We start from the raw sequence: 14,612 nt of genomic DNA, 5'->3' as shown, positions 1-14,612 counted from the left end.
TTATAGGCTGGAGAATATTAAGGACAACATTGCTACTGTTTTCTTGAAGAGCTCCAAGGAAGGACACATGAAATGATGTGCCATCTATGTTCAGAAATATTCTGAACTCAATGGAATTTGGGATCTCATAGACAGCAAGACCATTAATAGGGTTCCCACGGACCCACGCAGGAGCAAAGAGCCAGAACAGCTGAAAAGGGGAGCCACTCAGAGGCCGGTGAGTCATTGCAAGGGACTGGTGCAGGGCCTGTCCCACGGAAAGTGTTTGCAGCATGGGCGGTGGGAGAGACATGCCCACCAGGGGAACACTGGGACACAGCAAGGACAGCCAATCCACTCCCAATCAGCACAGGTCCACTCAGAAAAGTCTGGTCGGGAATGCAGAATTGCATGGGGTGCAGTTTGATGAAAAGATTCAGGACCAGATCAGAGTTTCTACACAACCCAGGAGCCGGAAGTACCTATGAGGTCAGCCATTAAATCCTGAGCTGAACAAAAAGTCTTCTCTAGGGAAACAGCAGCAAAGCAGCAATTTAGCTCGTCCACACAGCTCAAGTACTGGTTCACACAGGAAGTTCCCCCGTTTTAGAAGTGAGCAAAGGACAAAAAATTAGTTCCAGCCCAGGCACACCACCAATGCCTCGGGCCGCCAGGGGACCTAAGGCATGGAGCCGGGGACTGGAACCCCGCCCACACCCAGGCACACCACCAGAGCCACAGGGCCCCACCCAGGGGCCTGGGGCATGGAACTGGGGACCGGACCCCCCACACAACCAGGTACACCACTAGCACCAAGGAGCATGCCAAAAACATCACCTGCATGTTGGTGGCCCACCAAAGCCACCACAGTAATCATGGCTGCCGCGAAAGTGGCTAGACATCACAACCACTATGCAGATGGTCTGCCAGCCACTGGAATGCACTGACACAAGGAGAGTCACCAGTAGAGGTCAAAGAAAAGAATAGGATGTCTCTCTCCACAAAGCCCATTCCAGAGTGACAGAAGTTATCTGCTCTATGATTATACTGGGAGATTTGAACACACCTTTCAGCATTGGACAGATCACCTAGGCAACAAATCAACAGAGTAACCATTACTCTTTCAGAGGGTGAGAAGAAATCTAGGGTAATTAGAGGGGGGAGGGGAGAGACTGGACAAGGGGCATAAAGATTAAGTATGATTTGTAACAATATACATACTAATAATATTGACTTGATCAACATATGTCAACATTGAATCCCCAAAATATGTATAATCAATTACGATTCAATAAAAATTTTAAAAAATAAAATAAATAAATAAGTAGATAGATATGCAACCTTAAAAAAACCCCAAAAAACAAAACAAAACAAACAAACAAAAAAAACAGTGTGGAGGAAAGGTGACTTTCGGAATAAAAACCAGTCCTTTATGAAATTTATCATCATCACTAATCATCAGCATTTTTACCATGTATTGAGTGACAGTGGCTTTAAAAATATCCATTTCATTTAATTTGACACTCTTACTCTTTCAGGTAGGTATTATCAAAAACATATTAAAGAGAGGAAAACTGAGGCTGAAATAAGAGCCCCAAATCAGAACCTGGATTTAAACCAGGTCAGCCTTTCTGACACCTTCATTGGTTATCAAGAAAATACTTTCCTCGGTCTCCTCTTATCCTCAAGTTAGAGAATCAGTACATTTTTACAGGTGCAAACTCAACACAATGTTATATAAAAACACATATAATCACTCTAACACATCAAACACATGATATGTCTTTAAAATCAATGAAATAAAAATTTTAAAAAAATTTTAAGGATAGTTTAAAGTATTGTTTTCAGAATTTGGTGAACACCCCTACGGAGAAATCAAGACATGCTGAAATACTGAAAACATCAGCATCTTCTTGCTACCTAGTTACCTAGGTCATCATTAAGCCTACAAGCCTTTCCTGAATTAGTTTTGTCTTTCACTTTTTTAGCATTCTAAGATGTGTAAACAGACAGATTCTCTTTACCTGTCTGGTAACCTGTTTCATAGAGGAGTATTTACGACCTCTAACCTTGAATAATCTATTCAATGTTCTTTTTTTTTTTTTTTTTTTTTTTGTCGTTTTTTCGTGACCGGCACTCAGCCAGTGAGTGCACTGGTCAGTCCTATATAGGATCCGAACCCGCGGCGGGAGCGTTGCCGCGCTCCCAGCGCAGCACTCTACCAAGTGCGCCACGGGCTCGGCCCTATTCAATGTTCTTTTATTTGAACAATGTTACATTTGCCTTTGAAGTGAATACCAAAATTATATGAGAAATTATACTGTACTATTTTGCGTGAATTCTATTTTTATTCCTATTTTTGAAAGTATGTGTAGAAACAAAACTTTTATACTTTGTTTTTACTCCTTTGTTATAAAATGACTTGACTTGATAACGTGATGTAATGAATTCCTTTCCATCTAAACTTATTTTCATGTCCCATAATGTTTCCAAATTTAATCTTTAAATTCTCTATGTATTTATTCATTCATTTACTTTTGATTGATGTCCTGTATAAAGGAAAAAAGGAAAAAACAGATAAGAAGATTCAAAATAATTTTCTACCCAACTGCTTTCCTGGGGAAATTATTTTGATCTTTTAATTCTAAAACATTAATCTTAAAAATAAACTTAACGCATAACAGCCAGAATTTAAAAAAAAACAACAAAACACATCCTTTTATGCAATATCCAGGTTACTCAAGGTGTAACTTAGTTTTTCAAAATGTTCTCTACTGAAACTCAGCACTAAATTTTTAGAAGAGAAACTTTAGTCTTAAAATAGCCTTTTAAAACAGATTTTCATTATTTTTCAGATTCTAGATTAGTAAGTCTAATCATATTCACTAGAATTTGGTTTTATTTCTTGTTCCTCCTATTTCCATATTTATTATGCATTGGTTATATTTATATTATATATATTAGATATTCATATTCTAGAAACATTTACTCTTATTTTTTCTCCCCTACTTATTTTACCTATAAAAAAATCTTTGACTATTTGTAGTTCTCATTGAAATTTTAAAAATATATCCACATAATAATTGTTAAATGTTTATAAAAATAGCAAGAAAAGCTTTTATTTAATTATAAAGAAATAAAATACCTCATAATGTATATACTTGTAAGGAAATCAGAGGACAAAAGTTGACAAATATCCTGTCAAAACACCCTATTCCATTTGAAGTGGTTAAGTCATATCTCACTCCCCACGTTTTTTAAAACGTTCTAATGCATTCCAATTACAAAGTAAGACCAAGGGTTCCAGCTTCGTGGACCAGAAGTTCAAATCCTTATAGATTATCAGAAACATTAAGCCAGTGCATGAAAGGGAGCTCTAAAAAGTACAAGAGAGCTGCAAAGACGTGATTTAAAGAGCCAAAATGTGCTGCCCTGTAAAACAATCAGTAAGGTGAACATGAAGACTTTTTGGTTCTAAAATTGGCTTGTCATCTCAGCAAAAGTACTAGCAAATAACTCTCTGCATTTCATGTTCCACAAACACTAACTAAATTTCCTACTAACATTTACAATAAAGGCAAATTAGATTCCCAGCATTTTCTGAAATACCTGAAGAACACTGAAGAAAGGACAAGGTCAACTGGGATATCATTTTAAAAATGTAGTCCACATAAATTGAAGCAAATCGTCCTCAAGAAAGGCCACAATGGAAATTCTGAGGGCAGTTACACACAGTCACGTAATATCTGATGAACGCCCTTACCTAGAGAACAGCTGGGCACACTTGAGATTTCCATACGTGTTTATCACTGGAATATACTCAGGTTTATGTGTGAAAACCTGTGGTTTCTCCAGCCTCTTTCCCTGGGGAAAGGATGATTCTAACATTTCTGGCTACTTTTCCTTCTTCAAACTTCCTTACGATTTCTTTTACTAGTGTTGTGTTTTCCAGTTTCCTATGTAAATGCTTAATGAATTAAAATAACCCACTTAATCTTCTTCAGACCAAGACTAATGGAGAATTTAACAAATTTGTCATACCTAAATAAAATGCACCTTCATTTGTTTTTTTCAGAACCATCCTAGGGAGGTTTTCTAACAATCCAAAAGTGCAGGGCAATCATAAAGAGAGCAGAGTATAAAAAAAGAAAATTTGGACAGATTCTAGAACTATACAATCATACTGGGTACTTGCTAACTAGTCTTTTTTTTTCTTAAGTGTAGTTGGGTTATGAGTCACTTTTGGTGTTGCATGTTTTGTGGTAAGCCTATTTCAAATTTTTGGGGGGGTTGGGAGAGGACTAGCTGGATTGGACTGTTTATTAAGCCCCCAAATGCATGCACATTGTTGAGAAAAGAAGGGCCCAACAGCCTGGCGACATGGTAGCTCTATGTCACAGGCCTTGTCTCCAGCCCAGTGACGTCAAATGGCTGCCTTCAAAGTAAATGTCCTGATGCACTGTGGAAAATTATAAATAAATAAATAAATCAATAAGATTCTGCAAGTCAAGAGTAAGCAGTTATAAACAGATTTTACAGATAAACACTAGATCAGGCTCATGATCTCATCTGGCAGTCCCACATATTTCCCATCCAAATGTCCCAGCTGGGACTTTGCTAATTGGGCCTCTTCAACTACTCTGAGCAATAGGCTAAGAGAAACTAAGGGAGAAAATCAAAAACTGATAAGAAACATATTGACACGGTGCCTAGTGGGGAGGGAGGAAGGGAGAGTTGATATATAACATCTGGATGCTTGTGTTTATTATGTTTTGCTTAGTGGAAATAATTCACCTAACTCACAAGCTGTATGAATATTAAAATCAAAAGTGTCAACTTGCACAAAGCTGTCAGGAAAACCTGTGATACAGGAAACTGACTATCACACAAGCATCTGTCTAACCAAAGCTGTAATGTCTTTGTGTGGCCAGTGCCTGTCTCAAGTGCCCTGGAATCTCTCTGTATACTCAAGAATTTGTACCAGTACTTTATGACTACATGTTTTGGCTAAGAAAGTATATTTATGGCATAGGTTTACCTTTGGAGTATGTGCAAATGCTGTTGCTTGGTAAATTTCCTTTAACACATCAGAAGTGAATAATACCCCCAATTCACAGATGAGGAACCTGGTATAGGACTAATGAATTAATTATACCCAATTGTTTAGAAACTTGGTAGTGGGAGAGCTCAAGCTATTTAACGTAACATAGATTAGGTACAAGGCTGAAATCACTGTGATATAAACAACTGTAGTTTTTTCAACATATAGCACTATCACGGAATTTTCAGACACATTTTCTTACAAATAAAAGATTCTTCTAAAAATTCTCTTATTACAACAAACACTGTTGAATCATTAAATTTCTTCAATAATCAAGAAGTAATTTAATATTATATATAGCCTAAGTTCCTCTTAATTTTTCCATTTATTTTCAAGGCTCTTTTGCAGTGGAAGTCTGAATGATGGCCAAATTTTTCCTCTTCAAAACAAAACTGCTTTTCATATCTTTATTCCAAAATTTATTTAGAGCTTAAAAAAACACCATTCCTTCACATCTTATCAAATGAATCATCCAAGGGTAGAAGTTTCCCCCACTTCTGGTACTTATTAACAGGTAAAACAAACTGTTTAAGGGTAACACAGCTCCATTAATGAGAATTGTTTCATAGAAAAGAAATGTTACTAATCCATTAAAAAAAAATTAAGTCATGTGGGATTCATAAAGAACTCAAATCTACTATTGAAATCAGTCAAAAAGCATTTATCAAGAATCCAATGACCACTTCACACCTGCTAGGATAGTTATTTTAAAAACAGAAAATATTAAGTGTCAAAAGAAAACATTAAAACAAATTTAAAGACTTCAATTGGCTTAACTTGAGATTCTAGACTTGGCTATGCATTCCATAAAATAGAATAAGTGTTCCAATGAGCTGAGCAGAGAGATCAGATTTACAGGCAGAGAAGAACTAATGAAAGCAGAAATAAAGCACAAAAAGCAAACTGGTCATTTCAAAGTCATTTCCCTTGTAAGGCAGGAACAGGGAAACAAACAATAGAGAAACAACTGATTGTTTAACACCAGGTTACTTCAGGTTACTTTTTGTTGTAAGGATTAAAGACAAAGGGAACTTTATTATCATGTCGACTAAAACTGGCCTGCTTGAGAAATTAGGCTGCTGTTCTCCCTCTCTCTCCTGATCTCTGGGAAGGTCAGGTAACAACTAAGTTCCAGTTTGGTGATGTGGAACCTCAACATGAGTGACTCCATTTTTTTTTTTTTTTTTTGTCTTTTTCGTGACCGGCGCTCAGCCAGTGAGTGCACCGGCCATTCCTATATAGGATCCGAACCCGCGGCGGGAGCGTCACTGTGCTCCCAGCGCTGCACTCTCCCGAGTGCGCCAGGGGCTCAGCCCCCCATTTTGATTTTTATATAGTCTGTTGGGGCCTAGTGCAGCTTAACTATAACAATGGCCTCCTATGCTTTTTATTAACACAAGTATTGGTGAGGATATAGAAAAACTGGAAACTTCATCCATCGCTGGTTGGAATATAAAATAGTGTAACCGCTATGGAAAAGTTTGGCAATTACTGGAAAAGCTAAACATATGTTTACCCTATGACCCAGAAATTTCACTGCTAATATATACCCAAAGGAAAACAGTAACCCAGATACTTATATCCCAACGTTCACTGCAGCATTATTCACGATAGCCAAAAGGTGGAAACAAACTAAGTGTCCATCAACAGATGAGTGGAAAAACAAAATGTGTAGATACACACTATGGAATATTATTTAGCCATATTCTGATAAGGGCCAAAACATGGATGAACCTCGAAAACATGCTAAGAAGAAGAAGCCAGAAACAAAAGAATATTTCGATAATTAGAATAGATAAATTCATGGACATAAAAAGTACAAGAGCACTTCAAAAGGCTCATGGGAAGAGTCACATTTTTTAATTCTATTTTTCCATGAACTTTCTGAAGTACTTTCATAGAATAGAGGTTACCAGGAGATAGATACAGGGAAGGGAGAATAGGGAAGTGTTGCTTAATGGTTACAGAGTTTCTGCTTGGGTTAACGAACAAGTTTTGGGAACAGCGGTGATGGCTGCACAACATGGTGAATGTGATTAATGCCACTGAACGGTAAACTTAAAAATCGTTAAAATGGCAACTTTTTAAAACATAATTTACTATAACTAAAAGAAAATTAATAATGTAATATACCAAAAATCACTGAATTGTATATTTTAAATGGGTTAATAAGTGCATGGTATATGAATTATATCTCAATGAAGCATTTTTTATTTTTAAAAAAACAGAACACTGAATTTGAGCGTGCACTGAGATCCCTTGGATCAACGAGTATAGTTTGACAGTAAAGCAAGTTACTGTACTAGCCTAAGCAATGTTTAACTGTGAAGGCAATTTGTAGTAATATACATAGTTTGATTATATCGCACTTCTCTAGTTCTGACACAATAATTTATAATACAGTCTCTAATATAAAACCTAGCCCAATATTAACTATTTAAAATTAGGGGACTTGGGCTGGCTTGTTAGCTCAGTTGGTTAGAGCATGGTGCCAATAACACCAAGGACCAGGGTTCAAGCCCTGTACCGGCCAGCACCAAAAAAAAAAAAAAAAAAAGATAAAATTAGGGAGGAGGGGTATCAAACAAAGGGCAGGTATACTAAAGAGTCTACAACCTTTTAGAGTACTTTAGATGAGTGCTTACTGGCATAAGACAGTGCCTGCTATGGAACCGTACGAAAACAGGGATCATACTAATAAGCCTGATTGTTCTGAAGTGTTAACTGCACGTCATTCTTATTTATTAAAACAAGGCTTCTACTAGGCAACCATAGCAATTTGTGGGTCCTCACAGCTGCTGGATTAACTGGACCATAGATAACCTGAAGGGATGTCTGGGTTTGGATTACTTTTAGCCTTATTTGGTAATTTTTGCTTTAAAACCAAAATATACTGTATTTACCATAAAAGGGTTGAGTGACTCCCTGATAAAAGTTCGGTGTTACTACTAATTTCAATTTGAGCATGTTTTTTCATAAAATTATTAAGCTGACCGAAACAGTTTAAAAATGGAAGAAAATAAATGGATTTAAAAATCAGTCATTTTGAGAAAATAAACTAATCATTAGTACGAACATCTGAGCCAGACAGTAACCAAGACAGAGAAACAATAACGAGAGGCTCCAAACATGAAGAAATGGTTCATAACACTGTGAACTATTCTATACAGAGGGACTTACTGGATTGAGGCTTAAGTTTCTCAGTAGCGGAGATGGCAAGTGTTGGTTTCACGATTATGCACATTACCTTAAATGCGCCCATTTTGTCTGCAGAGAGAAGAAACCCTGCTCCATGCTCACACACCAAACTTTATCATGGCCGTTTGTCCTGGACAATGTAAATTAAATAGTCTGTCACTGCCACCAGGAAAAATGCAGCAACATTCCATGGACAAAGCAAGCAGCAAGATACTGTATAAAACGGACAGGGCTGAGATGCAGATGGCTTACTTTTAGTTGCCTCCCAGTTGCAGATCTACACCTACAGTTGCTGACTCTATCACACATCCTCTCTAGGTCTCAGTTTCTGTAACTATAACATTAGGAAGATTTCTAAGGTACACGGTATCTGTAATACTTTCACGTATAAAACTTAAAAATGTCAAGAAAGAGATCAGTGAGAATCTCAGTAAATGCCCAACACTCACAAGTCATCCCTGAGTAGCAGAAAGCCCAGGCTCATTACTCCACAGGTAAATATGAAGAGTTCCCCTTAGGCTCACAGAACAGATCAGAATTAGACCAGTTCTACTTGGGGTTCCTCCCAAGTTATTAATGCATGAGTAGCAAACAGCATTAATGATTTGAGAAAAGGAAGTCTTGTTGCCAGTGAAAAGAAGGGAGAACTGAGTGCAAGGAGAATAACCTAATGCCAGGACTAGAAAACACTGTGATCTGGGGTCAGTTGGCATAGGGACAAATGGAATTAAACACCTCTAACATTATGTTACAGTATGGTTCAATACCTGGTATTTGTAATGATAGCCCTCAGGAACCAGGAGAAATTAAAATTATGTCTGCCGTACTCTATTTAGTACGGCAAGGCAACAGTTTTGACTAATACGGTTTTGGCTAATGAAGTCCATTTATCTGTAAATATATATGTCTCAACACCTAGCCCCCAAGGGAATGTTGCATTGCCAAATGAGAGAGGTCTCTATAAAAGCCAATTGTTCTTCAGACAGTGAGTGACATCTTTATACACACAGCAGAAATAAAGGCAATGGGAACCCATCCTGTGAACAAGCTTCAACTGCTGTCACTTTGTTTATAAGAGCAATGAAATGAATATAGTGACAATGCCATCTAACATAACTCTAAAGGACCCAGAATATTTCTCCATTTAGAAAGATGCCCACCCCATGAGAATAAAAGAAAACACTGCCTAAATAGAAATTGTGGTTTTATTTTTAAGTTTAAAATTTGGTTATATTAAGAAAATTCTGGTTGTATCTACGCAATGAGAAAACTATAAAACAATTTTGATATCAAAACATTCAGTTATACACCGTGCTTCAGTGTGAACCACTGGTGCTCAATAAATAACTGGTTACACTTTGTTCTACAGGAGAGGAACAGAGAGTAGGCAGTTATTCAAACCAGTAAGTCATTTATCTGAATCTAGAAAAATGCTGGGCTCTTCGGACCTCTTGGAATACTAAGATATCCCTATGGGCTTTAAATGAAAAACCAACAATAAATGTTTCTTCTAAGAGTGTACACCTCTTACTTCAAAGTCTAAAAACCTTTCTAGATTGTGACACAATGGTATCATTATGCCAAGTAAATGCTCATATAAAGGCTTTCCCTTGAGCCTCCACATTGTCACAATATTGGGTGTCTCCGGCAGCCCTCTTTGCATAGCCTGCTCAGAGAAGCAGATGGCAGGAACACCTGCAGGTACCACAGCAACACAAAGGCCAGAGACAAGTTGCCACAAGCCTACACAATGGCACTTATACTGCAACCAGTCAAGTGGCCACTTGCCATTCAGAAAGCACCCTAAAAATTCTGTGCCACTTTAATCAACATTCAGTCACAGCCACTTAGGCCAACTGTCTGTAGCACGATGGAATCAGAATTCATTGAGATTCTTCACCTGAGGATCAGTCCTCAGCATCTGGAACTAAATCCTACTTCCTTCTACCTTTCCTTGGCTAAATTCCCTGAAGGTGTTTTGTTTTTCAACATACCAAAGTAGAAAACTATTTACTAAAATAATGCTGGTAAAAGCCTTAAAACATATGGGAGATAAGATGCCTACAAACAATATATAGGTATTTCTACTCAATTACAATTGACTAGAATTTATTATATATTATGGTGCAGAAAGTCTTTTGGGAAACTCAGAAAGGCAAATTTTTAATTAACCAGAATAAAGACTATGACCTATTTGGGGTTATTTTTTGTTTGTTTGTTTTCTTTTAAAGCCACATACCTAAAACCTCATGAGATAAGAAAAGTCAAGATCCTCATCTATTTTTGGCTTAGACATTTAGAGTATAAGGATGGTCAAGCTAAACTGTTAAGTACCTCCTCTGGAGAAAACAAGCTGTATTGCACACCAGCGTGGGATGTGATGGGGCTGAATTAAAGACCCACATCATCAGATATTCTGAGCATGTCAACAAAAGCTGGCAGAAAGCAAAGTGTTATTTAATAATCTGCACATCTGATCACAATCCTTAGAAAAAGCTGTAAAGAGGGCTAATTAAATTGATGAATCCCTCCCCGTTAGACTGAGCATTCATACTCCTTCCATTCAATTTCCTGTCCATAGAGGTCTATTACCTCCCACCACCGCATAAGGAAACCCCCTACAATTACATCTCTAGTACTTACATTCAAAGCATTCTTTGCAGCTTCTGCTTCTGAGCGACTGTCAAAACTGACAAAACCTACGGGCTGAGGAAAGAAAGAGAAAGATGAAGGAAAAAAATTAGGGGATGTCTATTTTTTTTGGATCAACAATGCTGTCAAACTGAAAAGCTAAGATAAAGACATGACCACAGGCAATGGTAGAAATAAGAAAGCCAGTATCAAAGAATCATGACTCAGTGGCTTAGCCAAATTTCTAACATGAACCAAAGGGACGGTGAGGGTAGTTCTCCAAGAACACAGCCGGGGATTTAGAGAATCAAAAAAATCTAGAAGTGGTTGGAAGGTGAGCAGCAGTGAATAAGGGAATAGAGGAAAACTTGGGTCTGAGAGGCTCCAGTTTCCTAAATCAAATTCACTGTACCTCAGTTTCTTCATCTTTTAAAATGGAAAGAGAACCAAATCACCTTTTGGTACACTGTAAGTGCAAGGAATACAATGACACAATGACAAAAGCCCTGTACTCTCACTGCATGACCAAGATTACAAAAGTGACCATTTCCATTTCAAATCCCAAGAAATGTCTTTTTAAAAAATCCTGTGTTTAATTAGGCATGTAAATAAACCACACCGTTCCATGTAATTAGAGAGGGGTGGTAATCCCTTTGGACTCCGTATCTTTCAGTCCACAAGGGTGCCTACCACATAGCTTATTTCTGATACACCAGAGAAATGAAAAGTGACTGAGAGGTGAATATGCCGAGTGTTCAGCTTTTAAAAGAAAAAAAAAAAAGAAAGATAAAAGAAAAAAAAAAAAAAAAAGCATATAGTTAAGAATCTCCAAGCACCTTGCAGCAGCTATTAGGGTTACTGATTGCCACTTCCATTCTGTACCTTCTACGATCCGTTCTAGACTTGGGAAGCTGCCTGTGGTTATTAGGGGTTTGAGAGACAGCATGACTCTTCACCATCTGATATTCATATCAATTGTACAAGTCTGCCTGTTTAACCTCATAAAAAGAAACAGGAAAGAATTGGGAATAAAAGTAAATTTTGATAGTAATTCATCATTTCCTTTGAATAAACAAATTAATCTCAATATAAGTATTCTGGATGCATTGCCTTTGCCTTCCTCTGGGACAGTCCCAGACATCCTAGCTGGAGACTACGGAATTACAAATAATTTTTCTGTGCTTATTCCTAATTGATTGCACCCTTAATTTTAAAGTAACAACAACAAAAAATCAAATCCTAATGGGAATTTTAAAAATAATAATATTGAACCCCGGTAACATTCTTAAAGAAAGTCAAAATGTGATCATTTGTCAACAAGTTGGAAGTTCTTACCTGCTTAGATGTGAGCTTTATAAGAGAACCCTCATAGCCCTGAAAGTAAAGAAGAACCAAGTTTAGCCAAAAAAGAGTACTAGGAGAGAAGGTAGTTGGTATGCTATTTTGCTCAAGTAAAAATAAGTTCTCTATGAGTAGCAAATATTTGGCTCTTTTCACAAATGCATCCAAAGTTAACCGGGAAAACAATTTATGCACAAACCTATTTGCACACTTAAGGCCTAAAAGAAATCAAGCCCTGAAATTCATGAATTTATCTGTTTCTCTTCCTTATATTTTTTTCATGAAATTATGCAATCGTAGGAAAATGGGTGTCTCCATCAACAGCAGATTTTTGTTTTCTTAGTCCAGAGATGAACAGGGATTTTATAGAATTAGGAGAAGGAAAGGGGTAAATTTAATAAGATAGGAAGGTCAGTGCATGTGTTGACTTCGTCATACATTTGCTGTAAAATAACAACAATGAAATATTAAGGGCTGGCTGATTAACTCAGTTGGTTAGAGCACAGCCTTGTTTGCAACACCAAGGTCAAGGGTTCAGATCCCCATACTGGTCAGCTGCCCCCCAAAAAACCATAAACAAAAACCATTAAGAATATATACAGGTGGAACTTACTGATCAAAATTTCAAAAATGCCAGAAAAGGTTAAGTAGGCAGTGATAATGAATTTTGCTGAGTTCTTTTGCTTACTTATTGAAACTGCCAGTTTTCATGTTGCTATCTGATTGGGACATGCAAAAATCCCTGTGGGATTTTTACTCCAGCTCATCCTTGAAGAAAAAAGAAATACTCCCTTTCACCCCCTCTCTTTACCCCTCTGGCTCCTCAGGACAAGGATAACAAAGTATGTTTATTTCTGAAAATAACCCATGGTGGTTGGCTTGCACTGACAGATGACACGAGAGGGGAAAAAATACCACTTAACATGATTGACCACTACACATATCAGTGTAGAGACAGATTTGCAGACTAGGGTCAGCCTCCAGGAACCTTAATTGAAAGAGGGCTGTTAAGAATGAACCAGGTCCTGACTTTAGCATTGAAGTTTCTGGGCAGTATGTTGGGATTGATTCATCTCACTTCTTTTCCAGCAGAAATCTATGTTACCAATTAGCTACTAAAACATTTTACCTCAAAGGCCTTGAGCTCTTCTGACCAGAGAAGTCATGATTCACAGCCCTGTCTCTTCCCTTTTTCAAGGTGCTCTCTTCTGAAAAACCTGGAGGTTTAAACACCCTGAAGGCCTCAGAGGCAAAGGACAAATGGATATTTCACTCAAGCAAACTGCTGCTGGTAGGGATATATTGTGTTCCCAAGTCACAAACAGAGACGCAGAATAGCCTAATAGTTTATAATAGGGATGGGAGAGTTTGAATCCTGGCCCTGACATTTATTATGTGTGTAAACTTGAGCACAATTTAATCAACTGTTCCAAGCTTCATTTTCCTCACTGAAAAAAGGGGCTAACCCACTTCAAAGGATTGTAATGATCATTAAATGAGATAATTCACATGAGCGGGTTGCTGGCTGAATCTCCTTCTCTATATACATACAAAATCATAACAGTATTTTGTCCATTAAGATCAATTAGCTCAAAAAGTCCAAATCATATAAAAGGGACAGGAAACCTGTCCCTTTTATAAAACCGCAACCCTGCTGAATAAACTAAGGAAATTCTATAAAGTTGGCATCTCTCCACAATACCTTCTCTTCCTTTCCCACTTCCTCTCAGTTAACCTGTGTCTAACTTTCTCTTTCCCTCTATGCTGTCGTCATTGTGGTTGCATTAAGGGGGTGGCTATCAGAATAGAGTTCTGTCCACTACCACATGGTGCCTTCCTGGCATATAAGCTAGACTCTATTTTATCTTTGTTAGTTGTAACTGGCTGCACCCTCAACCCTCTTCCCTGCTCTGTAACCCAAGTATTTTTTTCAGCTGTCACATCTTATCCCCTGTCCCTCTCACACTGGGATCTTACTTCAACCAGGATGGATCTTTACCAGATGTCAAGATTGCCCATCACCTAACCCTAAGTGTGGCCCCTGCCAGTTACTGCTGCTGACATCTCCACCACGGGACAGGGCATTTGAAATATATATTTATATATTAAGTAATTTTTAACTTTTTGGTGATCTGTACTCAGAAGTGTACCCCCAATTGGAGTAGGACAAATGGGAAGGACACTAAGGCTGTTCTAGGAGGAACAGAGACAGTTGGGGCCAGTCACATTTCCACATCAGTAAGAGAAGAGGCTTCTCTAGATGAGCTGTTGGAGGCCAAGAGGCAGTGTCAGTCTATTATGCTAAGTGAGACTACACGTTAGAACTCAAGTTAGATCTTCTTTACTCATTAACCTTTTTTAA

The 14,612-nt window shown here is 37.8% G+C and overlaps 1 protein-coding gene across 2 annotated transcripts in view; it reads right to left on the bottom strand.

The window, feature by feature from the left end:
• Positions 1 to 14,612, bottom strand: part of RBPMS (RNA binding protein, mRNA processing factor) — a 171,699-nt gene that overhangs the window by 88,729 nt on the left and 68,358 nt on the right. For both annotated transcript variants that reach the window (XM_063077249.1, XM_063077248.1), the window contains exons 3-4: positions 12,245 to 12,283; positions 10,922 to 10,984 (exon numbers count right to left, since the gene is read on the bottom strand). In XM_063077249.1, the coding sequence (XP_062933319.1) occupies positions 10,922 to 10,984; positions 12,245 to 12,283 (102 nt within the window). The remainder of the gene's footprint in view (positions 1 to 10,921; positions 10,985 to 12,244; positions 12,284 to 14,612) is intronic.

Source organism: Cynocephalus volans, chromosome 13, assembly GCF_027409185.1.
Source record: "Cynocephalus volans isolate mCynVol1 chromosome 13, mCynVol1.pri, whole genome shotgun sequence".
NCBI lineage: Eukaryota > Metazoa > Chordata > Mammalia > Dermoptera > Cynocephalidae > Cynocephalus > Cynocephalus volans.
This window is presented reverse-complemented; position numbering and strand designations above follow the sequence as displayed.